The 24,108-nt window shown below is 45.4% G+C and overlaps 1 protein-coding gene across 2 annotated transcripts in view; it reads left to right on the forward strand.

The window, feature by feature from the left end:
- Positions 1–23,826, forward strand: part of phf5a (PHD finger protein 5A) — a 78,512-nt gene extending 54,686 nt beyond the window's left edge. For both annotated transcript variants that reach the window (XM_072491990.1, XM_072491991.1), the window contains 2 exons: positions 19,672–19,838; positions 20,512–23,826. In XM_072491990.1, the coding sequence (XP_072348091.1) occupies positions 19,672–19,838; positions 20,512–20,601 (257 nt within the window). In that variant the 3' untranslated portion in view covers positions 20,602–23,826. The remainder of the gene's footprint in view (positions 1–19,671; positions 19,839–20,511) is intronic.
- The last annotated feature ends 282 nt before the right edge of the window (positions 23,827–24,108 follow it).

Raw genomic sequence — 24,108 nt, forward strand, 5'->3', positions numbered from 1 at the left:
TCCTATCCCCCATGCAGTCATCTATGTCATTTATATAAATGGGGGTCGATGCAGACTCAATGGGCAGAATGGCCTCCTCCTGCACTGTAAGGATTCTGTTATGGGAAAGGGCAGTCTACTGGCCCTAACTAAATTGCTCTTGAAGAAAGACTGCATTGTCATTAAGACCCAGATGACTTCCTGTGCTGTAACCATTCCGATTTTGTATTTCTATTAGAAATCATCATGTTCACATTTGTGTGATGACACCCTCTTACCTGTTGTGGTGATGCTGCCCTTCATATGAAGAAGGGTTTTAACAATTTTCAGAGACACGATTTATAATGGAAAGCATTGACTAGTGGTGAATGCAGATGCAAGATGCATAAAACCCTGCAGATCAGGGCCGTGAGCTATAGGGGAAAAAAACTTGTTCACAGCCTCGGTTTGAAAAGACAAGTTATGTAATTATTGTACTGCTATATTTTGCAAGTAGATATCATGAAGTGCCTTCAGCTGTCTCGGCCCTCAGCTCTGGGATTCCGGTGGCACAGTGGGTTAGCCCTGTAGTCTGACGGCGCTGTGGTCCCAGGTTTGATCCCGGCTCTGGGTCACTGTCCGTGTGGAGTTTGCACATTCTCCCCATGTTTGGGTGAGTTTCGTCCACACAACCCAAAGATGTGCAGGCTAGGTGGATTGGCCACACTAGCCCCTTACTTGGAAAAAATGAATTGGGTACACTAAATTTTTTTTTAAAATTTTTAAAGCTCTGGAATTCCCTCCCTGAGCCTCTAACTCTCTGTCCTCCTTTAAGATGCTGCTTGAAACCCATCTCTTTCACCAAACCTTTGCTCATCTTTTAGATTTTAAGGATGACTTGGTGGGGGATGCTTTTGTCTCCAAGTCAGGGGGTTCAAATCCAGGACTTGATCTGATCAAAATAGCTGCCATTTCAGTGCAGTACTGAGCAGTGTTCAAAATAACTTTCTTCCCAGAAATTTTCACAAGGTCTACTTTTTTAAAATTTTGGGGGCTACATTTGGGGTTTTCATGGGCTCTCTCCGCGGTTCCTCCAATTACCGGTTCCCTCCTTCGGACCCTTGCTACTTCTCCAATTATTGATTAATCTTTTTGAAATTTAGAGTGTCCAATTCTTTTTTCCAATTAAGAGGCAATTTAGCATGGCCAATCCACCCGCCCTGCGCAATCCACCCGCCCTGCGCAATCCACCCGCCCTGCGCAATCCACCGGCCCTGCGCAATCCACCGGCCCTGCGCAATCCACCGGCCCTGCGCAATCCACCCGCCCTGCGCAATCCACCCGCCCTGCGCAATCCACCCGCCCTGCGCAATCCACCCGCCCTGCGCAATCCACCCGCCCTGCGCAATCCACCCGCCCTGCGCAATCCACCCGCCCTGCGCAATCCACCCGCCCTGCGCAATCCACCCGCCCTGCGCAATCCACCCGCCCTGCGCAATCCACCCGCCCTGCGCAATCCACCCGCCCTGCGCAATCCACCCGCCCTGCACATAGGTTGTGGGGGTGAGTTGTTGACCAATTCCCCATCATTGAATTATGCAGTGGATTTGACCAAGAGAAGAATGTTATTTAGTAAATTATAGAATAATTATTTTCATCACACTGTTCTGGTGTAGAAAAACCAGCCAAGGACATTCCCAGTAACTATTCACAAGCAAGTAAAGGAAATATATGATTTGATTTGATTTTTTAAATCTCCTATCATTTCCCACCTTTTTAAGAATGGATAGAACTAGAACATCTGGCTGGTCAAAAACCGGATACCTGAAAAGGATAGAACCTTCCTATATTTTTCACATGATTTTGTGCTAATTGCCTGTCCAACCGCCTCATAGAATTATGGATGTTACCAGCCTCGAGTACCTCCCTGGGCAGAACAGCCTCAACATTTGTATTGCAGACTGGGTGAGGAAAGCTAATGGTGGGCGTTAGTCCCTCCATTGTTTTTTGTTTTTTTTAAATATAAATTTAGTGTATCCGATTCTTTTTTTTTTTCCAATTAAGGGGCAATTTTGCATGGCCAATTCACCTACCCTGCACATCTTTTGGGTTGTGGGGGTGAGACTCACGCACTCACGGGCAAACCCCACATGGACAGTGACCCGAGGCCAGGATTGAACCTGGTCCTTGGCGCTGTGAGTCACATTGCTTTTTGTGACTACCAGAACAAGAGGAGGAAAAGAAATGAAAGACCTGCAAGTGTCCTTCATGGCACCAGGACATGCAGAGCCTTCTAACCAGTGAAGTATTTTAGAAGGGTAGCCCCTGGGGTAGTGTAAGAAATGAAGATTCTAATTTGTTTTTTAAAATATATTTATTGAAGTTTTACATAATACTACCAATATAACAATCCACCAACAAAGATGTGAGGGTACAATGTCAAAAAGCTGCAAATAATGCCTCCATCAGAAACACAAACTAAAACCTAGACATTATAACTGAACCCCAGAATCGCCCACGGTGACTAGATTTTTAAAAGAGCAAATAAAAGATTGCCATCAAAGATAGAACTTCCCCACCGACCCCCTGAAGGTATATTTAATTTTTTCCAAGTGCAGGAATGTCATTAAACTGTCCAGGCAGACCGAAGCGCCGGGCGGGATGGGAGACCTTCAGCTAAGCAATGTTCGCCTCCAGGTTACCAGTGAGACAAAGACGACAACATCCGCCCCTACCCCAGAATGAAACGCCACTGAGTCTGAGACCCCAAACATGACTACCAATGGACATGGCTCTAGAATCACCCAAAGAATCTCTGGGTTGGAAAAAGGAAACCCAGAAGCTGGCAAGTCTGGGGCAGGACCAAAACATGTGTGTGTGGTTAGAGATGAGGAGAAATGTCTTCACCCAGAGAGTGTCCGGCCTGTGGAATTCATTACCACAGGAAGTAGTCGAGGCCAAAACTTTTATGTTTTCAAGAAGCAATTAGACATTCCACTTGGGGCGAAGGATTTCAAAGTATAGGGGGGTAAGCAGGATTAGGCTATTCAGTTGAATGGTCATAATGAATGGCGGAGGAGGCTTGAAGAGCCAAATGGCCTCCTCATATTTTCAATGTTTCTAGATAGCTGGGGCAAGCGAACAATGATCTCACTTGTCCTCCACGTTTGGGAAAAACCCACTCATCTTTGCCTTGGTAAAGTGCATCCTAAGACCATAAGACATAGGAGCAGAACTAGGCCACTCGGCCCATTGAGTCTGCTCCGCCATTCAATTGTGGCTGATATTTTTCTCATCCCCATTCTCCTGCCTTGTCCCCATAATCCCTGATCCCCTTATTGATCAAGAACCTATGTATCTCTGTCTTAAAGACACTGATTTGGCCTCCACTGCCTTCTGCGGCAAAGAGTTCCTGTGTAATACTTTGAACTGAATCAAACTCAGCTGGGCACAAGATGATGTTGACCCTGTAGAGGGCTCCCTCCAAGCCTCACCGGTAAGCACAGGACCCAGCTCCCTCGCCCATCTCACCCTCACCTCATCCAACGGGGAGGGATCTGATGAGAGAATATATACACATAGGTCCAAAATAGGCCTCTCGCCAGGTTGAGCCAAGGATAAAACCTTCTTCAGCAAGGAGGAGGGCGGGGCCACAGGAAAAAAGGGAAACCTTTCATGGAAAAGTCACGTATCTGAAAATAACTGAAGAGTCTGGAATTGGGCAACTGAAATTTGTAAGCCAGCTCCCTAAAACTGGCAAAATCTCCCCTCCAAAAATAGGTCCCTAAAATACTCAGTCCCTTTGCCTTCCAAGATTTAAGCAAAGGGACCAAACCAGAAGGTAAGAGGTCATTATTACAAATAGGGGCTAAAGAAGGCAGGAGAAAAAGCTAAAAGTGCTGCTGAAACAGTTTCCAAATCCTGAGGGAGCAGATCAGCACCAGATTTGAGGACAATCTAACAGGGCAGTGTTACTGTAATTATAGCACGGAGAGTAGAGCTAGTGTGAGCGAGCCTTCGTTTTGCCCAAAATCGATTCAGGGGTCACTGGTCCACTGCAAAATGTCTTTGATGTTAGCAGCCCAGTAGTAAAACAAAAAATTTGGGCGAGCCAAGCCTGTCTCTCCGGAGCAGAACACTGCGGATTCTGGGATTCTTATCCGCCCAAATGAAACTACAAATCAAATAACAAAACATTTGGGTAAAAAAAATAGGGATATATTGAAAGAAGAATGAAAACCAAGGAAGTACATTCAGTTTGATCGTTTGGATCTTACCTCCCAGAGAGAGAGGGAGATGGTTCCACCTCTGTACATCCAGTCTGGCATTATTGATCAGGCTTGAGTAATTTATGAAGAGAGGCCCAATTATAGGCCATCTTCATTGTGGTATCCATGGAGGGAGTCGGGTCCATAATGTAGGTCAGCTGCATAAACCGATACCAATGCTCCACCCCATCCCAACTAATGCCCCTCCATCGATCAGAGGCTCTCAACACTTTAGAGAGAAGCTCTATTGCCAAGGCATACAAAAGTGGGGAAGGAGGCCAGCCCTGTCTAGTGCCCCTACCCATGGGGGAAGTAATCCTGAGTGTAGAGTGTTTGTGCAAACCCTGGCAGTAGGGGCATTATACAACAGACGAATCCAGGAGGAAAATTTATAGTAGAATCTCAAATAGATTATCCCACCCTATCAAATGTGTCCAGAGGTACTATAGCCTCCAGCTCCAGTGCTGTGATGGGGGAAAGAATAACGTTTAAAAGGTGACTAATATTGACCGATAATTGTCAGCCCTTCACAAAGCCTGTTTGATCTTCCAAAATTAATAATAATCGTTTTGTGAGGGCCACGAAGAATCCAGCACGAGTTTTAAGGATACAAAAGTAATAACATTTATTTACAATAACATATATATATATATATATATATATGTAACAGCAGCAGCAACTTCCCTTGCTGCACACTCTTTCCTGCTGGTTCCAAGCTGGCCAGCTTTATTTATACTAGGAGTTTACTAATGGTTTCTCCGCCCCCTCATTGGGGAAGCTCATATTCGCACAGGATTGTGGGATTGTCATTAGTCCCCAGCCAATGGTAAGTAGGCAGGTTATAACAAATCGTTATTAGTGTCTTAAGTAGGCTGACATTAACACCGCAATGAAGTCACTGTGAAAAGCCCCTAGTCGCCACATTCCGGCGCCTGTTCGGGTACACAGAGGGAGAATTCAGAATGTCCAATTCACCTAACAAGCACATCTTTGGGTACTAGGGAGGGACGGCTCTGGCTGGAGCACCAGGACATTAGCAGTGTTTGAAAGTGAGATGGGTCGGTATGAACCACACTCTGCTGGGCCCTTGTCCCCCTTAAGGAGCAAAGTGATTGAGGCTTGAGTGAGGATCGGAGGCAATGAACGTCAAGACAATGAGTCATTAAAGAAATCCAATATTAAGGGTACGAGCCATCCCAAGAATTTTTTTGTAAACATTGACCAGGAAGCCCAATACATTTTAAAACCCGTCCGGGCGTAATGGGGAAACTAATTCACATCTCCCGCCAACTTCAACAGTTGGGATGTGCAGACCGTCCAAAACATCAGCTATGATCGATTTATCCACAGGGGATTCCTTATTGTTCGGCTGCAAATTGCACTAGGGATCTCCCCTCCTGGCCATCCCAGATGGGCCAAGAGATTTAGTTTTGGAACAATCCAATTTAGGGTCCAAAACACAGTTCAGGTCACCTCCTAGAATCATCCAGTGTGAGTCAAAGTTTGGGAGAAAATTTAGAAGAGAATTAAGATAAAGTTTGTGTCATCCCAGTTAAGGGTGTAAATGTTGACCATGCCGACCGGAGTGTTCGCCAAAGAGCCACAAGCAATAATATAACGACTGAGAGGCGGCTACAATTTGAGAGGAGATAAATTAAAATTGCTGCTCCCTGGCCCTGTCATTAAAACTGGAAGAGAAACCTGCCCGACCCAACTCTTGCGTAACTTGGTCTGGTCCTTGACACTCAAGTGGGTTTCCTGCAAGAAGACAACATTGGTAAGCTAAATTGCCCCTTGATTAGAAAAAATATATTTGGGTACTCTAAATTAAAAAAAAAAAGACAACATCAAAGTTTAGGCTCTTAAAATGGGCGAATGCCCTTTAATGTTTTACTGGGCCATTCAGACCCTGAACATTCCAGGTAACCAAACGAATTGGAGGTCTCCAACCACTCCTTAATCCAGATTCAGCTATCCCTAAAGAGAAATACCAAAGCAGGGACACTGAAAAGGGAAAGAAATCCACCGAAAGTGCCGAATAACCGAAAACGCTTAAATGTAACCAAAGGGTGTTGTGAGCACGCACAGACCCCGAATAAGAAGAAAAACAGAATGTGACGTGTTCTTCTGCAGGGCCATGAAATAGATTAAACCTACATTAAACAATGCCCAATTTGAGCTTTCGAACAAAGGAGTCTGCATCAGCAGTCCTTCGCCCCAGCAGTCACCCAAAGGTGAGCTGGGTAAACCAATCCAAATCTGACTCCATTTTTATTCAAGATGGCTTTCACTCCGAAGGCAGATCTTCATTTTGCCAGGTCCACACTCCGATCTTGGTATATAGCCTGATGGAGTGGCCCTCCCATTTGATATCCTGGTTCTGTCTAGCCCAGCGAAGGACCTATTCTTTTTCCTGAAGCTATGAAACTGTACGATAACCGCACGAGGCAGATTTCCAGATCAAGGCCTCGGTCGCAGGGAGCAATGGGCCCAGTCTAACTTTTGGGGATGTGAATGCATCTTCACCCACCATCTTGCAAAACATGGTTATTCATATTATTACTGTGCACAAATTACTCGCCTGAATTACAACAGTCACTATTGGCTGTGAAGTGTTTGGGGATGTCATGAGGATGTGAAGGGCACAGTATAAATGTAAGTTTGTCCTCCCCTCCTTTTGCCTCCTCATTGCCTTAAGAAATAGGTTGGCAACCTGCTGTAGCCTCTCTGTATTTGACTATTTGATGGTGACTGAATGTTTCAGTTTCTTTATTTGCGGATCAAAGAGGAATGCAAACATACTGAAAATTGGACCAAAAAAAGTATATTTTGTGTGTGTGTGTGTGATGTATCGCAAGTCGCTGAAGTTTGGTGAACAAAAACAAAACTTCATTCAAGCTAGCAATGTTCTTATTTTTCTAAGTTCCGTCATCTAGCTACTACATAGAGCTCAATTCACTGCTTCCTGTACCACGGCCAGATAGATTACCATTTCTCTCTACAGATGCGATTGAAGCTCAGGCTGACTTTGTGGAGAAACTGGGCTGAATTCCACAGTTTGTAGCATAAATCTCTGGGGATTGAGTCCGTCCCTGAGTAAATGTTCCTTTTTTGAAAAAAAAGTATTGGCATAGGCTGGCACACAGTCTGCCTGGCACTGGGCAGAGGATATCTGTGCCATGGGAATCCAGGCTATAACGATGGTCTCACAGGCAGAGGATACAGACAGGCTTTTCTGCTTTTCGATGCAAAAGCAAAGAGCTGACCTTAGTTAAATCAGACTGTACCATTTCCTCCACATCCCTTTTATCTTCTATCCGTCATTGGCTCCTCTCCCATCTCATGCTGCAACCCCTGACCCCACAAACTACTGTTGCAGATGCAGCTCTCTGCCCGTCAAGCTCAAGGTTATTTTCATTTATTTGTAGACTGCACTGCCACACCCTGCTCTCTCGTATCTCTCTCGATCTTCCCCCTTGCACTATATTTGTCAGCAGTTTTTATTTTTCATCTCCTTTGCTCTCTCGCATTGGGATCGCAACTCCACAAACCCCCCCCCAAGTGTTTTCACATTTGAGTGGGCAATGCTGTAGATTCACCCTCAATGCAGCAATCTCTGGTAAATGAGGCAGAACCAGTCTGCTGCAATATTCTGATCACTGTTGGAGTAGTTAACCTCCCTGATTGCAGCTTTCACTGTTGGCAATAGCCTGCAGCAGAGACAAATGTCCAGGGAAGGGTCAAATTGGAGGCCACAGTTGTGACTCCTACCGTACCTGTAATACCATCTGTGCCACAGGTACTTTTGTTGGGGCAAATTAACAGAAATCAAGATGAAAATTGCTTCCAGAATGCACGTGCAAAGTACTGTTGTACCTTCCATGTAATTCCAAAACATGAAACATATACATGTCATATTAGCTGCTTCTGTGAGATTTGAACGGTGCAGGTCAAGGCAAGAGGGAATTATTTCTCTGGTTCACCATTGGTGCTAATCATGCACTGAGGAGTGTTGGTTATGAATCAGCGTTTTGTGGATTTTCAGAATGCCTGTGTAGTGGATTTCTGATCGCGCTAACATAAAGTGATGTGAAAATTAAAGCTGGCCGATGTGCCTCAGATGCCGATCCCTCCAGGGCGGAGCATGTTAAAGAAAGGGGAAGACTTTAATGCTTTTCACACTTTCTGAAGGCTCCCAGGCAAATTCATAGCTTTTTGAACTGTTATGTAGATAAATATAAGCAGCCACTTTGCAGACAACAAGGTCACACAAACATTTTTTTTTTTTCTTTATGAATTTAAGAGTACCCAATTATTTGTTTCCAATTAGGGGCAGTTTAGTGTGGCCAATCCACCTACCCTGCACATCTTTGGGGTGTTCTTTGAGTTGTGGGGGTGAAACCCACACAGACACAGGGAGAATGTGCAAACTCCACATGGACAGTGACCTGGGGCCGGGATCGAAACCGGGTCCTCAGCGCCATGAGGCAGCAGCGCTAAGCACTGCACCACCGTGCCGCCCCAACTCAAACCCATTGAGATGAATGACTGTTTAATTTGTTCTGGCTGAAGGAAGAATGTTGGCCGGGGCACCAGGTAACTTTCCCCCCACTCCCACCTCTCTTCAAACAGCACAATTTGATTTTTTTTGCATTCCCCTGAGCGGCCAGATGGGACCTCTCTGAAAGACAGCACATCTAATGATGCACCAATGTGAGAGAAATGGGAGAAATCTATAAGGGAAGAATCAAAAACTGCTGGAAGCACTCTGCAGCATCTCCAGAAAACACCAGATAACACAGTGTGCATTGTGGACTCTTCAGCAAAATTAGAGGATATAATAGGTGCACAACAATTAAAAGCAAACAGAGAACACATGGGAAAGGCATACGCACATAACGCACAGCTACTCGCACCAGTGAAAATAAATACAAAGGAAAAGGAAAATCGCTTATTGTCACAAGTAGGCTTCAATGAAGTTACTGTGAAAACCCCTAGTCGCCACATTCCGGCGCCTGTTCGGAGAGGCTGGTACGGGAATTGAACCGTGCAGCTGGCCTGCCTTGGTCTGCTTTAAAAGCCAGCGATTTAGCCCAGTGTGCTAAACCAGCCCCCTAATATAAATGGTTTAAGTGATAAGCAGCGATGGTCATAGTGGGAGAAGTGATGTTAGTGTGAGACCATAAGAGTCAATAAAGGAAGGAAAGGAAGACATGCTGGCTGGAGAGTGTCTGAATACCTGAAGGAGGTGAGGGATGAGACAGGTAGAAATATAAAGACAAAAACTGTTGAGGAACCAAGCTTCAGGTCTCAGACGAAAAAAGCAGGCTGCTACCTCTGGAGCAGACCACCTTGCTAGCACGCCGTTCCAACAAGGGTTTATAAAATGTTCACATGATCCAGGGAGTTAACATTCATTTAAAATACTCCAGGGCTTGGCAAGTGCCGTTTATGGAAGAATTGGCTCTTGCTTTTTCATTTGGAAAAGCAAGTTGGCAGGATATGCCCAAGTTCTCAATTTTCTGTTTGGATAGCAATATCGGTGATGCAAAGAGCCGTGCTCCGGCCAACTGTGCAAATCCTTGGAATGCAGTAATGGAAAATTCCACTCATCTTTAGGTGCAGGGGCTCTTGTTTGATTTTTTTTTTTATTCGCCGAAGGTTTTTGGAAACATTTACAGAATGTTGAGAAACTGTTAACACAATGTTTAATCTCCATTAATCTGTTTATAATCAACTTAATCTTTATTCTGTGGAAGAAAAGGAGATGAGCAATTGATTCAAGCCTAACTAATCTGTCAGTATCTGACAGCAGTGTTATTCTGGTAACACGATTGAGACTGGGATTTCACCATTTGGACGTGAGCATAAGGGCAGCACGGTGGCGCAGTGGTTAGCGCTGCTGCCTCACGCCGCTGAGGACCCGGGATTGACCCTGGCCCCGGGTCACTGTCCGTGTGGAGTTTGCACATTCTCCCCATGTTTGTGTGGTCCTCGTTCCCACAACCCAAAGATGTGCGGGGTAGGTGGATTGGCCACGCTAAATTGCCCCTTAATTGGAAAAAAGAATTGGGTACTCTTTTTTTTTTTAAATAAATAAAAAATAAAAATTAATTGGGCATGAGCATAAACCTGCACCTCCCGCTCCTTCTGAATCGAAAGTTGTGGGTTCAGGCCTTGCAGCAGAACCTTAGCACATCGTCAAGGCTAACGCGTCAGTGCAACGTTGAGCGAGTGCTACATTGTCAGAGTCGCTGCCGTTAAGCTGAGATGTTAAATCATGGTCCCCATTTATGGGCTAACATAAAAGATCCAAAGATGTGCAGGCTAGGCGGATTGGCCATGCTAAATTGCCCTTGGTGTCCAAAAAGGTTAGATGCAGTTACTGGGATATGGGGATGGTGTGGTGCTTGGGTATGGTGCTTTTTCCATGGGTTGGTGCAGACTCGATGGGCCAAATGGCCTCCTGCACTGTAAATTCTATGATCTATGATTCTATGATCCCATGGCACTATTGAAAGAGAAGTAGAGAGTTCTCATTATTCTGCCCAATATTCATCCCTCATTCAACACAATTAAAACACATTAGCTGGCCATTTTATTTAATTGCCATTTAACAGGTTCTTGCTGAATGGGAACAGACTCCCTTTGCCTACATAGCATGACTATTCATTAGCCGTGAAGAAATTGGGGACAGCCCAAAGATGAGATGTCCTATGTAAATATGAGTCCTTTCTGATCTTTTCCTGTGCCTGTTCTTACTGTTTGCAAACTGCAAATATATCAGAGCCAGAAGCCCTGTAACTAATGTCCAGTCAAGCAGGTTAGAGACTGGAGTATAAACCTGACAAGCTGACACCCAGTCTGCCTGCTGTCCTGAGAATGATAGATTTTATAACAAAGTAAAGTGGGGAACCAAGATCTATAATGCAGGACAACACCAAGGCTTTAGACTATATGAAGTTTTAAGTGGTGATTAGGTGAGTTGGAGGTTGGATTTTAAAAATTTAGAGATTGGAGAGGAAAGAACAAGTCCCAATTTGGTCTTGACTTGGGTTTAGTTTGATTTGCATTGGTAGCAAGTTGTTACAGTCCTGATGCAGTGCCTGAAAGGGTGGTGGAAGCAGTTTCAATCGTAACTAGCAAGGATGAATTGGATATACATTTTGAAAATGTTGCGGGGAAAGAACACAGAAATAGGGTTAATTGGATAGCTTGTTCAAAGATCTAGGACCAATGAGCCCCCTGTGCTACATCATTCTTTGAACCCAACAAATGCACCATTTGCCACTCTTCTGGCACTGAAGTAGTTCATGTCCAAATGCAACATGACCTGGACAATTTTCAGGTTTGGGCTAACATTTTGTTTGCACCATACAATTGCCAGGAATGACCGTTTCTAACACGAGGGAATCTGACCATCACCCCTTGTCATTCAGTGGCATTACCATCGCTGACTCCCTCACTATCAACATCCAGGGGGTTAACATTGACCAGAAACTGAACTGGACTAGCCATATAAATACTGTGACTCCAAGAGCAGGTCAGAGACTGGGAATCCTGCAGTGAGTAACTCACCTGATTTCCCCAAAGACTATCCACTGTCTACCAGGCACGTCAGAAGTCTGATGGAATACCCTCCGCTTACCTGGATGAGCAGCTCATGAGAAGTTTCACACCAGGACATAGCCCGCTTGATTGCTCCCCCTTCCACAAACATTCACTCCCTCCACCACCGACGCACAGTGACAGCCGTGTGTACCATCTACAAGATGCACTGCAGTAACTCACCAAGGTTCCTCAGACAGCACCTTCCAAACCCACGACCGCTACCATCTAGAAGGACAAGAGCAGCAGATGGGGAACCCCACCATCTGGAGGTTCCCCTCCAACTCACTCACCATTCTGGTTTGGAAATATATCGCTGTTCCTTCACTGTCGGTGTACCTACACAACATGGACAGCAGTCATTCAAGGAGACAGCCCGTCACCACCTTCTGAAGAGCAGTTGGGGTGGGCAATAAATGCTGGCCTTGCCAGTGACGCGCACAAACTGTAAATTTTTTTTTTTTACAGGACCAAAGTAGAATTGCATTTTGGAATTTCAGAGGAAGAAGAAGTGGCGCAGTGGTTAGCACTGCTGCCTTGTGGCGCCGAAGATCCGGGTTCGATCCCGGCCTCGGGTCGCTGTCTGTGTGGAGTTTGCACATTCTCCCCGTGTCTGCGTGGGTCTCACCCCCACAACCCAAAGATGTGCAGGGGAGGTGGATTGGCCACGCTAAATTGCCCCTTAATTGGGAAAAACAAAATTGGGTACTCTAAATTTATTCTACGAAAGAAGCCAGCTGCTACTTCATACCAGTCAGGCATGTCCAAAATGGTTTCCATTGGCAAAAGCTAAGCTTAAAGTAATGGACTGTTAGAATCACCTAAAACAAAAATCTTAAAGAGTAGATACTGCAAATCTCTCTGGAAATAACCCAGCAGGTCAGTCGGTATTTGTGGACGAAGGAGATGAGTTCAAGTTTTTGGACATTAGGCTCTTGAGACTAATGAAAGGCCTACACTCATGTTCTTCATTCTTTCGTGTGGGTGTTGTTGGAAAGGCCAGTGTCTGTTGCCCATCCCTAATTTGCAAAGCCGTTTCTGAGAGTGTGGGTCGGGAGTCACATGGAACAATGACGTCATAAGGGCGGCCGAGTGGTTAGCACTGCTACCTACGGCGCTGAGGACCCGGGTTCGATCCCGGCCCCAGGTCACTGTCTGTGTTAAGTTTGCACATTCTCCCTGTGTCTGCATGGGTCTCACCCCCACAATCCAAAGATGTGCAGAGTAGGTGAATTGGCCACACTAAATTGCCCTTTAATTGGGAAAAAATAATTCGATTCTCTAAATTTATTTGTAAAAATAACTTCATGGTCGCCAGACTATAGATTGCAAAGAGCATAGATCATTAATTCAATTTACATTCCACCAGCTGCAGTGGTGGGATTGCAACTCTCGTCCTCGGAGCATTAGGGCCGCACGGTAGCACAGTGGTAGCATTGTGGCTTCACAGCTCCAGGGTCCCAGGTTTGATTCCTGGCTTGGGTGACTCTGTGTGGAGTCTGCACGTTCTCTCCATGTCTGCAGGAGTAGCCAGATGCATGTTTCCTCATCTTTCTATCTCCGCCATAGCTGAATTTCCAGGGAAAGGGTTGGCCCACTGAAGGATAGGCAAGGGAATCTATGTGTGGAGCCAGAGGAAATGGGCGAGGTACTAAATGAATACTTTGCATCAGTATTCACCAAAGAGAAGGAATTGGTAGATGTTGAGTCTGGAGAAGGGGGTGTAGATAGCCTGGGTCACATTGTGATCCAAAAAGACGAGGTGTTGGGTGTCTTAAAAAATATTAAGGTAGATAAGTCCCCAGGGCCTGATGGGATCTACCCCAGAATACTGAAGGAGGCTGGAGAGGAAATTGCTGAGGCCTTGACAGAAATCTTTGGATCCTCGCTGTCTTCAGGGGATGTCCCGGAGGACTGGAGAATAGCCAATGTTGTTCCTCTGTTTAAGAAGGGTAGCAAGGATAATCCCGGGAACTACAGGCCGGTGAGCCTTACTTCAGTGGTAGGGAAATTACTGGAGAGAATTCTTCGAGACAGGATCTACTCCCATTTGGAAGCAAATGGACGTATTAGTGAGAGGCAGCATGGTTTTGTGAAGGGGAGGTCGTGTCTCACTAATTTGATAGAGTTTTTCGAGGAGGTCACTAAGATGATTGATGCAGGTAGGGCAGTAGATGTTGTCTATATGGACTTCAGTAAGGCCTTTGACAAGGTCCCTCATGGTAGACTAGTACAAAAGGTGAAGTCACACGGGATCAGGGGTGAACTGGCAAGGTGGATACAGAACTGGCTAGGCCATAGAAGGCAGAGGGTAGCAATGGAGGGATGCTTTTCTAATTGGAGGGCTGTGACCAGTGGTGTTCCACAGGGATCAGTGCTGGGACCTTTGCTCTTTGTAGTATATATAAATGATTTGGAGGAAAATGTAACTGGTCTGATTAGTAAGTTTGCAGACGACACAAAGGTTGGTGGAATTGCGGATAGCGATGAGGACTGTCTGAGGATACAGCAGGATTTAGATTGTCTGGAGACTTGGGCGGAGAGATGGCAGATGGAGTTTAATCCGGACAAATGTGAGGTAATGCATTTTGGAAGGTCTAATGCAGGTAGGGAATATACAGTGAATGGTAGAACCCTCAAGAGTATTGAAAGTCAAAGAGATCTAGGAGTACAGGTCCACAGGTCATTGAAAGGGGCAACACAGGTGGAGAAGGTAGTCAAGAAGGCATACGACATGCTTGCCTTCATTGGTCGGGGCATTGAGTATAAGAATTGGCAAGTCATGTTGCAGCTGTATAGAACCTTAGTTAGGCCACACTTGGAGTATAGTGTTCAATTCTGGTCGCCACACTACCAGAAGGATGTGGAGGCTTTAGAGAGGGTGCAGAAGAGATTTACCAGAATGTTGCCTGGTATGGAGGGCATAAGCTATGAGGAGCGATTGAATAAACTCGGTTTGTTCTCACTGGAACGAAGGAGGTTGAGGACGACCTGATAGAGGTATACAAAATTATGAGGGGCATAGACAGAGGGATAGTCAGAGGCTTTTCCCCAGGGTAGAGGGGTCAATTACTAGGGGGCATAGGTTTAAGGTGAGAGGGGCAAGGTTTAGAGTAGATGTACGAGGCAAGTTTTTTACGCAGAGGGTAGTGGGTACCTGGAACTCGCTACCGGAGGAGGTAGTGGAAGCAGGGACGATAGTGACATTTAAGGGGCATCTTGACAAATATATGAATAGGATGGGAATAGAAGGATACGGACCCAGGAAGTGTAGAAGATTGTAGTTTAGTCGGGCAGTATGGTCGGCACGGGCTTGGAGGGCCGAAGGGCCTGTTCCTGTGCTGTACATTTCTTTGTTCTTTGTTTGTTCTTTTTCCCCTCGTTGCTGCAGAGACACCCACCTAATTGCATATTTCTTAGCTGCCGGAGCTGGGCACTGTACTCAAAGTTTGCTTCGAACTGTCTTTGCATTTTCTGGTCTACTCTTTCACTGCCATTTACAGAGCACATATCTCCCACTCTTCATTTCCATATGTGGCGTAGCACTTTGCGCTTGAATATATTGAATTTCACTTGCCTGTCCGTGTACATATTTATCCAAATAACAATTTAATATGAGAGCTGGTTCCATTTCCCCTGTTTGATGGATAGCCAAAATGAATTTAACATCTTTACTTGTTTTCTGAACCCATGATGTTGCAGCGCATTAGAAATGGCCACTTTCCTCCAAGTAGACCTCTTCCCCAATCAAACAAAAGGAGCTGCTTTCTATCCTGCCACTTTTTTTAAATATCCTCCCAAGATTTATCCTGGGACACGCATTTCATTAGCACAGGGCTAAATCGTTGGCTTTGAAAGCAAACCAAGGCAGGCCAACAGCACGGTTCAATTCCCGTACCGGCCTCCTGAACAGGCGCCGGAATGTGGTGACTAGGGGCTTTTCACTAACTTCATTTGAAGCCTACTTGTGACAATAAGCGATTGTCATTTCATTGAACTAATTAGACGACCAAAGTTGGGAACATCAGAACAGGGAATTTGAAAGTGCCAAGCAGCAGAGACACAGGTGTTCAACAGCACACTCTTCCTTGGTGAAAAGGTGACCGCTTTGTTTTGTTGTTTTGGGTTTTTAAAAATAAATTTAAGAGTACCCCTGGTGGCACAGTGGGTTAGCCCTGTTGCCTCACGGCACCAAGGTCCCAGGTTCGATCCCAGCTCTGGGTCACTGTCCGTGTGGAGTTTGCACATTCTCCCCGTGTCTGCGTGGGTTTTGCCCCCACAACCCAAAGATGTGCAAGGTAGGTGAATTGGCCATGCTAAATTGTCCTGTAATTGGAAAAAAGGAATTGGGTACACTAAATTTATTTTAAAAAGCACTTGAAAATGGGACTCTTCACCAGAGTGCTCTTTTTTTTACAGAGCACTTTTTTTGGACTGTGTTGTGTTATGTATGACAGACTATTGGGCCCCACCCTGTTCTGCCGCATTCTCCTGTGTTCGAGGTTTGACATAACCTCCCTGCTGCCTCAGCTATTCACTCGTTTCTGACCGACTGGTAGTTATATAGCACCATAATATAATGTCCCACAGCGCTTTACAGGAGCATTCCAAAGCCGAATTTGACACTGAGCCACATAAAGGAGATATTAGGGCAGGCGGCCAACAGCTTGGTCAGAGTTAGAATTCACAGAATCCTTACAGTGCAGAGGAGGCCATTCAGCCCATTGAGTATGCATTGACCCTCCAAAAGAATACCCTGCCTAGGCCCACTCCCCCGCCCACTCCCCGCAACCCCATTCATTGATCATGACCACCTAATGCACATCTTTGGAGTGTGGGAGGAAACCGGAGCACCCGGAGGAAACCCACACAGACACGAGGAGAACGTGCAAATTCCACACGGTCACCCAAGGTCGGAATCAAACCTGGGTCCCTGGCGCTGTAAGGCAGCAGTGCTAACCACCGTGCCACCCCTTCGGTTTGTAGAGTATCATAAAGGAGGTAAAATGAGGTTTTGGGGTTAACTTCTTTCTATCATCTGATGGAAAAGAAATCATCTTGGCCGTCTCTTGTAAATTCATTTACAAATGATTTGTGGAAGTGTATGTAGATTCCTCCTCCCCATCCAGCCAGCCCTCCTATGGTTCTATTCCTTTTAAATGCTGTTCATCTGTCATTTGTTTTCCAGTCCTGACAGGTTCTACATATTGTCGACCCCTCTCGTTCTCTGCGCAGATGTTGACCAAACCGGATTGGTTTCCAGTTTTTTCTGATTTTGTTCCTAATGGGTCTCCCGTTGCCTGTTTCTGGGTTTTTTTTCCTCTTCCCTTTTTGAATATGAGCACCTCATTAGCCTTCCCAGATTCCTTCAGTATTTGGCAACTCAGCTCACATTCTCTTGCCCTTGGATGAGTACTTGCAGATTTATTAGTTTTTAGCCATTTTAAGCCTGTCAGAAGTCAATAATTATGCTTTGGCTATCTGACTGTAGAACAGAAGCTGCTCATACATTTCCCCCACTGAATATTTATCGGATGTAATCATTCAGAATGTTCGCCATTTTGTACTTAACCTCTGCTTGTAAACAAAATGGCAGATTTCCTGCTCTTGAGTGAGTGATGACCTGAGGGGAGTTGATCAAGATTTATGAATAAGTGTAGAATTAGACACGATGGACCCATTTGCAGGCAAGACCAGAATTCGAGGCCATAAATATAAAATGGCTGCTTGTGAATCCAACTGGAAATCCAGGAGAAGCTCCTTTACCCAGAGTGATGGCAACGTGGGCCTCACTACCACGGGGAGTGGCTGAGGGAATGGAATGGACACATTCGAGGGGAAACTAGATAAACTGGGGAGAAAGCGACAGAAGGATGTGTTGATGGGGTTAGATGAAGAGAGGGGTGGGAGGAGGTTCACGTGGCACATTAACGGCAGCACCAATCTGTTGGCCTGTTTGTGTAAATCACCGAGTACAGTGTTGTTCAATGGGAATTTCTGACCTAGTCGCGGGGTTGGCTGTGGTGATGTGCACACTAATATTAATAGAACAAATGCTCGTCAAAGCACACCGTACAAGTAAGTATATTTTGCTAGTATATTTACTTGAGCAATATCTATCTCAGTAACCAAAGGAGCAAAGCAGTCACAGTGAGAAAAAAAAATTACTTGCACTCTCTTGTTTTGCCATTTTGCAAAGAAATGCACAAAAAAGTTGAAGTTCTTTTTAAAAATATATATTTTTATTGATATTGCAAGTTATCGAATAAAGAAGAAAATAAAAAGCGGTGTTTCACCAGTGGAGTATCATACACTGACAAAGGAGAAAACTGAACAGGCAGCCTCCAGCCTTTCATTGTCACCACGGCCGTGACTGGGGCTCGAACGCTGGATAATATTTACATTTGTACAACGGGGGGGGGGGGGGGGGTGCAGTGGTTAGCACTGCTGCCTCATGGCATCGAGGACCAGCCCCAGGTCACTGTCCGTGTGGAGTTTGCACATTCTCCCCGTGTCTGCATGGGTCTGACACCCACAACACAAAGATGTGCAGGGTAGGTGGATTGGCCACGCTAAATTGCCCTTTAATTGGAAAATTTAAAAAAAACATTTGTACAACAATGTTTGATTTTTAGAAGGGTTTGTCGGATTCTGCTGGGGCCCCTGCCGCTTGGCGGTAGAGGTTGTTTCCTGTGTCCTGGTGTGTTTGGGGTTTCTCCCCCCACCCCCTCACTCATCTCTTACCTTCATCTGGGGAGGGGGACCCACGTCTACAGGTCCACAAGTCACTTAAAATGGCAACACAGGTGGAGAAGGTAGTCAAGGAGGCATACGGCATGCTACAGCTGTATAGAATCTTAGTTAGGCCACACTTGGAATATAGTCTTCAATTCTGGTCGCCACACCACCAGAAGGATGTGGAGGCTTTGGAGAGGGTACAGAAGAGGTTTACCAGGATATTGCCTGGTATGGAGGGCATTAGCTAAAATAAAAATCTGTATTCGTGTCACAAGTAGGCTACATTGACACTGCAATGAAGTTACTGTGAAAATCCCCAAGTCGCCACACACCAGCATCTGTTCAGGTGCACTGAGGGAGAATTCATAATGTCCAAATTACCGAACAGCATGTCTTTCGGGACTTGTGGGAGGAAATCTGAGCACCCGGAGGAAATCCCCGCAGACACGGGGAGAACGTGAAATATCAGGACTGAGCTGATGTTTGGTCAAAGGGCATCATCGGTTATAAAGGAGGAATTGGAGGTGGTGAGGCAGACCGGTTTAGGGAGGAATTCCAGAGAGCAGTTTTTTCATCATGGATATGGGCATCATTGGCACGGCCAACATTTATTACTCTAGGGCCCTAGGCAGCTGAAGGCACAGTCCTTGATGATGGGGCAAAGTAAGTGGGTGGACACATGAAGACTGGAGGAAGTTACGAGGATCACGCATCTCCAGCCCTGCCTCCGCCTAAACTCTTGTCTCCAGTGCTCCCTTGGCCAGCCTCCCATCCACCGTCCTCAATACGCTTGAACTCATCCAGAACTCCAGTTAGTCTGCTAGTCCACCTTATTATAGTGGCATTATTCAAAGAAGAATGGGCAGCTCTGGTTTCCTGGCTAATGTTTATCCCTCGACCATCATCACAAAAACTTGCAAGCTGATCATTTATCTCATTCGCTGTTTGTACAACCTTGCTGTGAGTAAATGGACTGCCATGTTTATCCACATAATGATTGTACTTCAAAAGCAATTCTTTCATTGTAAAGCACTTTGAAATGTCCTACATAAATTCATGTTTGTTCTGTTTTTGTTTTTTTGATTGCCTTCCCTTTTAGGCGATGGTAAATGTGTGATCTGCGACTCCTATGTCAGGCCATGCACGCTAGTCCGTATCTGTGATGAGTGTAACTATGGGTCTTACCAAGGACGGTGCGTGATCTGTGGTGGCCCGGGTGTATCTGATGCCTATTATTGCAAGGAGTGTACTATCCAGGAAAAAGATGTAAGTTTGAAGAGAATTTTAAGACAGTGTAACAATCAAAAAATGTGAACTACTTGATTACTGGTGACTGGGATGAGTGAAACTGTACAATCCGACAATAGGACCAATTCTAGCATCTGATTAGTTTGAAGGGGAATTTCAGACATGGATTCCTACAAACTCAAAACTTTCTTTTATGGCACGTACCTTTTGAAACTGTAAAAAATTAATTTAGAGTACCAAATTCTTTTTTTTTCCCAATTTAAGGAGCAATTTAGCGTGGCCAATCCACCTACCTCGTACATCTCTCTCTCTCTCTCTCTCTCTCTCTCTCTCTCTCTCTCTCTTCCCCCCCCCCCCACACATCATGTGCGCCCCATGGACCACCTTAAACTGGATAAGCCTAGCGCACGATGGGGATGCATTCAACCTCCTTCCGCAGTCCAGCCTCCAATTCTCTCCCCAACTCTTCCTCTCACTTGCGCTTCAGTAACCCTATCGGGACTCCTCCCCAATCCATCAGCTCCTTGTAAATTTCTAACATTTTTGCCTCTCCTACCCTTGTTATTGATACAACCTTGTCCTGTAGCCCCTGAGGCAGCAGGTGAGGAAACGACGGTACCTGCTTCAGGACAGAATCCCTCACCTGTAATTACCGGCACCACTTACTCTTTTTTTTTTTTTGCCTCCTTAGAGAGATGGATGTCCGAAAATCGTCAATCTTGGCAGCTCAAAAACTGACCTGTTCTACGAAAGGAAAAAGTATGGCTTTAAGAAGAGGTGATCCCAGGAAATCTTTCACATTCCAACTGAATGTGGGGCCACTGGAGCAGTCTTGCCTAGGATGTTTAACATTGCTGTTTCACAGTATGGAGTATGGTATTTGATGGCATGGAGCGGGCAGCATGTGGAAGAGGGCGATTGTTACACACGAGTTCAATTATTATTATTTTCTTTTAGTAGCTAGCATATTTTCTGTCTCTCATCAAAGTGAGTTTGGAATTGGAAGTAACAGGTTTCTGACAATGGAACCAACCCCAGAACTTTCTATGGCAACACCGCCTGTGATCTATTTCTGGGCAGGAGCAAGTAATGCTCGCCAATCTGTTAATTCTATTAGCAGACGGGGCAGCACGGTGGCACAGTGGGTTAGCCCTGCTGCCTCACGGCGCCGAGGTCCCAGGTTCGATCCCGGCTCTGGGTCACTGTCCGTGTGGAGTTTGCACATTCTCCCCGTGCCTGCATGGGATTCGCCCCCACAACCCAAAGATGTGCAGGGTAGGTGGATTGGCCACGCTAAATTGCCCCTTAATTGGAAAAAATTAATTGGGTACACTAAATTTTTTTTTTTAATTTTATAAATTCTATTAGCAGACTTGAAAAGAATTGGAGGAACCTACTGTGTTAGCTGGTTGTGGGTTGAGCAGCGAGGAATTTAAATTGTTCAGTGAGTTAGTTAATGGTTATAACTTCACTTCTGAAGTAGCTGCAAAATCCTGTGCATTTCACATTTAAGCATGGGATGCAAATAATTACTTGCTTTGCCTCGTACAGTTGATTTACTCTGACAGGAGGTTAGGTTTTTATTTTTACCTCTGCTTTCATGTTTGAGTAATCTTGAAGCCTGTTTGTGAGTCACACTAAAGTAGTGTATGAGGCGAGCGCTGCCAGATTTATTTGCTCTTTTTCATGAAGGCCCTTTGACACACTTCTGGTTGTTTTGCTTGAGCATATTCTACAAACTCTTTCCTTTTTGACACTTACAACAAGATATTCCTATTGAGCTGAAGTATGATCTGTACGTTTTCAAAAATATTGCTCCCCCCCCCCCCCAATGCCCCTTTGGCTAAATACACTGCTACACAGAGCTGCATTGACAAAAAGTGCAAGATTGGTCTCTAGCCTGTGCTGAATTAATTGGCTTTTGTTCAGGTGGCAGGGGTCCCTGGGACAGGGAGAACTGGGGGTGGGCAAACGTCTCGTATCCTGCTTGCTGATTGCTATGTGGTATTGCCTGCTGGATGTGTGTGCGTGTTTGAGTGGGGTAAGAATCAAACTCCACTGTGATTTATCTCAGCAAATCGCAGTGGTCAGGTAGCATTGCGATGTCTTTTTTAATTTAAAGTACCCAATTCTTTTTTTCTCCAATTAAGCGGCAATTTAGCATGGCCAATTCACCTACCTTGTGCATCGTTGTGTGGGGTGAGACCCACGCAGGCACAGGGAGAATGTGCAAACTTCACACGGATTGCACCCTGCCCTTGGTGCCGTGATGCAGCAGTGCTAGCCACCGCACCGCCCTTACCACTGTTGACGGGAAATCAGTGCAAAGTATTCTGCCAGGTAAACAGTTGGTACACTTGCTGAGGATGTCCCAGTTGCAGCTAGATGCTATTGCAGATGTGTTGGGAGCACAAGAGTGGTGAACTTTGGACATGTTTTTGTTTTTCAGTCCTTCTGATCCTAGTGCAACATGAGTCAGCACCTTTTTTACGAGCAAGGGTTCAGTGGTGTTGGCTTTAAGCTGTTGTATTGCTCGATAATGTTGCCGAGCACGGCCCCAAAAGAAGGTGGGGAAAGTTGCCATTGTTTAACTGAGATTAGAGAAATTAATCGAAATCAGTGCCAGGCGGAGGGAACCATCGCTCCAAGTTGGAGAGGTGACCCAGTGTGGGCTGGTTCTTTACTCTGTAAGCAAACTGCTTATGCTTCCTTACTTTGCGCTTGAAGGATTTGGTAGAGATACAGCTTATTAATTCAGTTTTTTAAAACATTTATAAAAAAAAAAAAAACTTCAGGATACAGCAATTGCTTTTTCACCTCTTAATCCTTCATCTCGTTTAATGTTTAACTTGCTGAGCAGCTTGCTGCGGGGTGACCAGCCACCTTATTGGGCAAGCTGGCAGAGGGAAGACGTTTCTCTGTGTCACATAACTCGAGAGTGTTCAAACCTGATGTGCTCTGACTCCTGGCACATCTCTCTTCCGGATGCAGGTACTGGCAAGCCAGATGGGGCAGGTTGCATCCTGTTTCGATAACTGAGAATCAAGTGCAGTTAAGGTGGGGCCGCAGTTGAGGCCCTTCAGCAGAGGGAGGTTTTTAAGCTATCCGGGGCGGGGATCAAATATTCTGACGAGGTCAATACAGAGACTTTTTAAATCAATTGGGAATTTATTAGAAGTTAATAGTGTCGTTTGTGTCTGTTTAAGTTTGCACCTCACCTTATCCATGCTGTTTTCAGTACAAGGAAATTAAGAAATTAAACCCTTGGTTTATTTAAAGGGATCGTGACCCACAGAAAGGGAGCATGACCCACAGACCCATGTGGGCAGCACGGTAGCACAGTGGATAACCGTATTGCTTCACAGCTCCAGGGTCCCAGGTTCGAATCCCGGCTTGGGTCACGGTCTGTGCGGCGTCTGCACGATCTCCCCGTGTCTGTGTGGGTTTCCTCCGGGTGCTCCAGTTTCCTCCCACAAGTCCCGATAATTTGGACATTCTGAATTCTCCCTCTGTGTACCCGAACAGGCGCTGGAATGTGGCAACTAGGGACTTTTCACAGTAACTTCCATTTCAGTGTTAATGTAAGCCCACTTGTGACAATAAAGATCACTTTACTTTAGAAAGGGAGCATGACACACAGTTGAGTGTCTCAATGCAACGTCAGTTCAGAACGAAAACTCACTCCCACGGGCTTCTTTTCAAATCTTGTATCAACCACATCCATTAGGGGATTTGGGCAATTGTTGCTGTTTGCTACCCTGCCATTCATTCACTGGTTCATGCCACCAGATAAAACATCAATGCAAATGTTTCCCATTCCAAAAACAAGTCTTGACCGTTGAACAGGAAAAGTAATCATCCTACGTGAGCCTGAAAGATTGATTGCCTGAGCATCGGTTTTAAATGAAGTGCCTCCACATTCACTTGTAGGTGAAGATTGTGTTTGAATGCTTTAATTATTGAGCTGTGATTGTTCCCCCTTTTTAAATAAACCAGTTTCTTTTTCTACCTGTGTCGGCTGGTGTTTTCTGTAAGTGTCAAACTTTAAACCAAGTTTTTTTCTTTAATGTTAAGGACTTCAGGGTTCTACCTCACCATGGTGGATCAGGGAGTATCTATGGGTGTGACTTGGATGAAGGAATAGAGTGTTATATATCCAAGTTTGAAGATGATACCAAGTTCAGGGACGTTGCAAGTAGTGCAGATGGGGCAGACAGATGGTGAGTTGGCTAAACTGTGACACGGGGTTAGTTCAAGGTGGGAAATTGAGGTTATTCACTTTGCATCC

Source organism: Scyliorhinus torazame, chromosome 29, assembly GCF_047496885.1.
Source record: "Scyliorhinus torazame isolate Kashiwa2021f chromosome 29, sScyTor2.1, whole genome shotgun sequence".
Classification (NCBI taxonomy): Eukaryota; Metazoa; Chordata; class Chondrichthyes; order Carcharhiniformes; family Scyliorhinidae; genus Scyliorhinus; species Scyliorhinus torazame.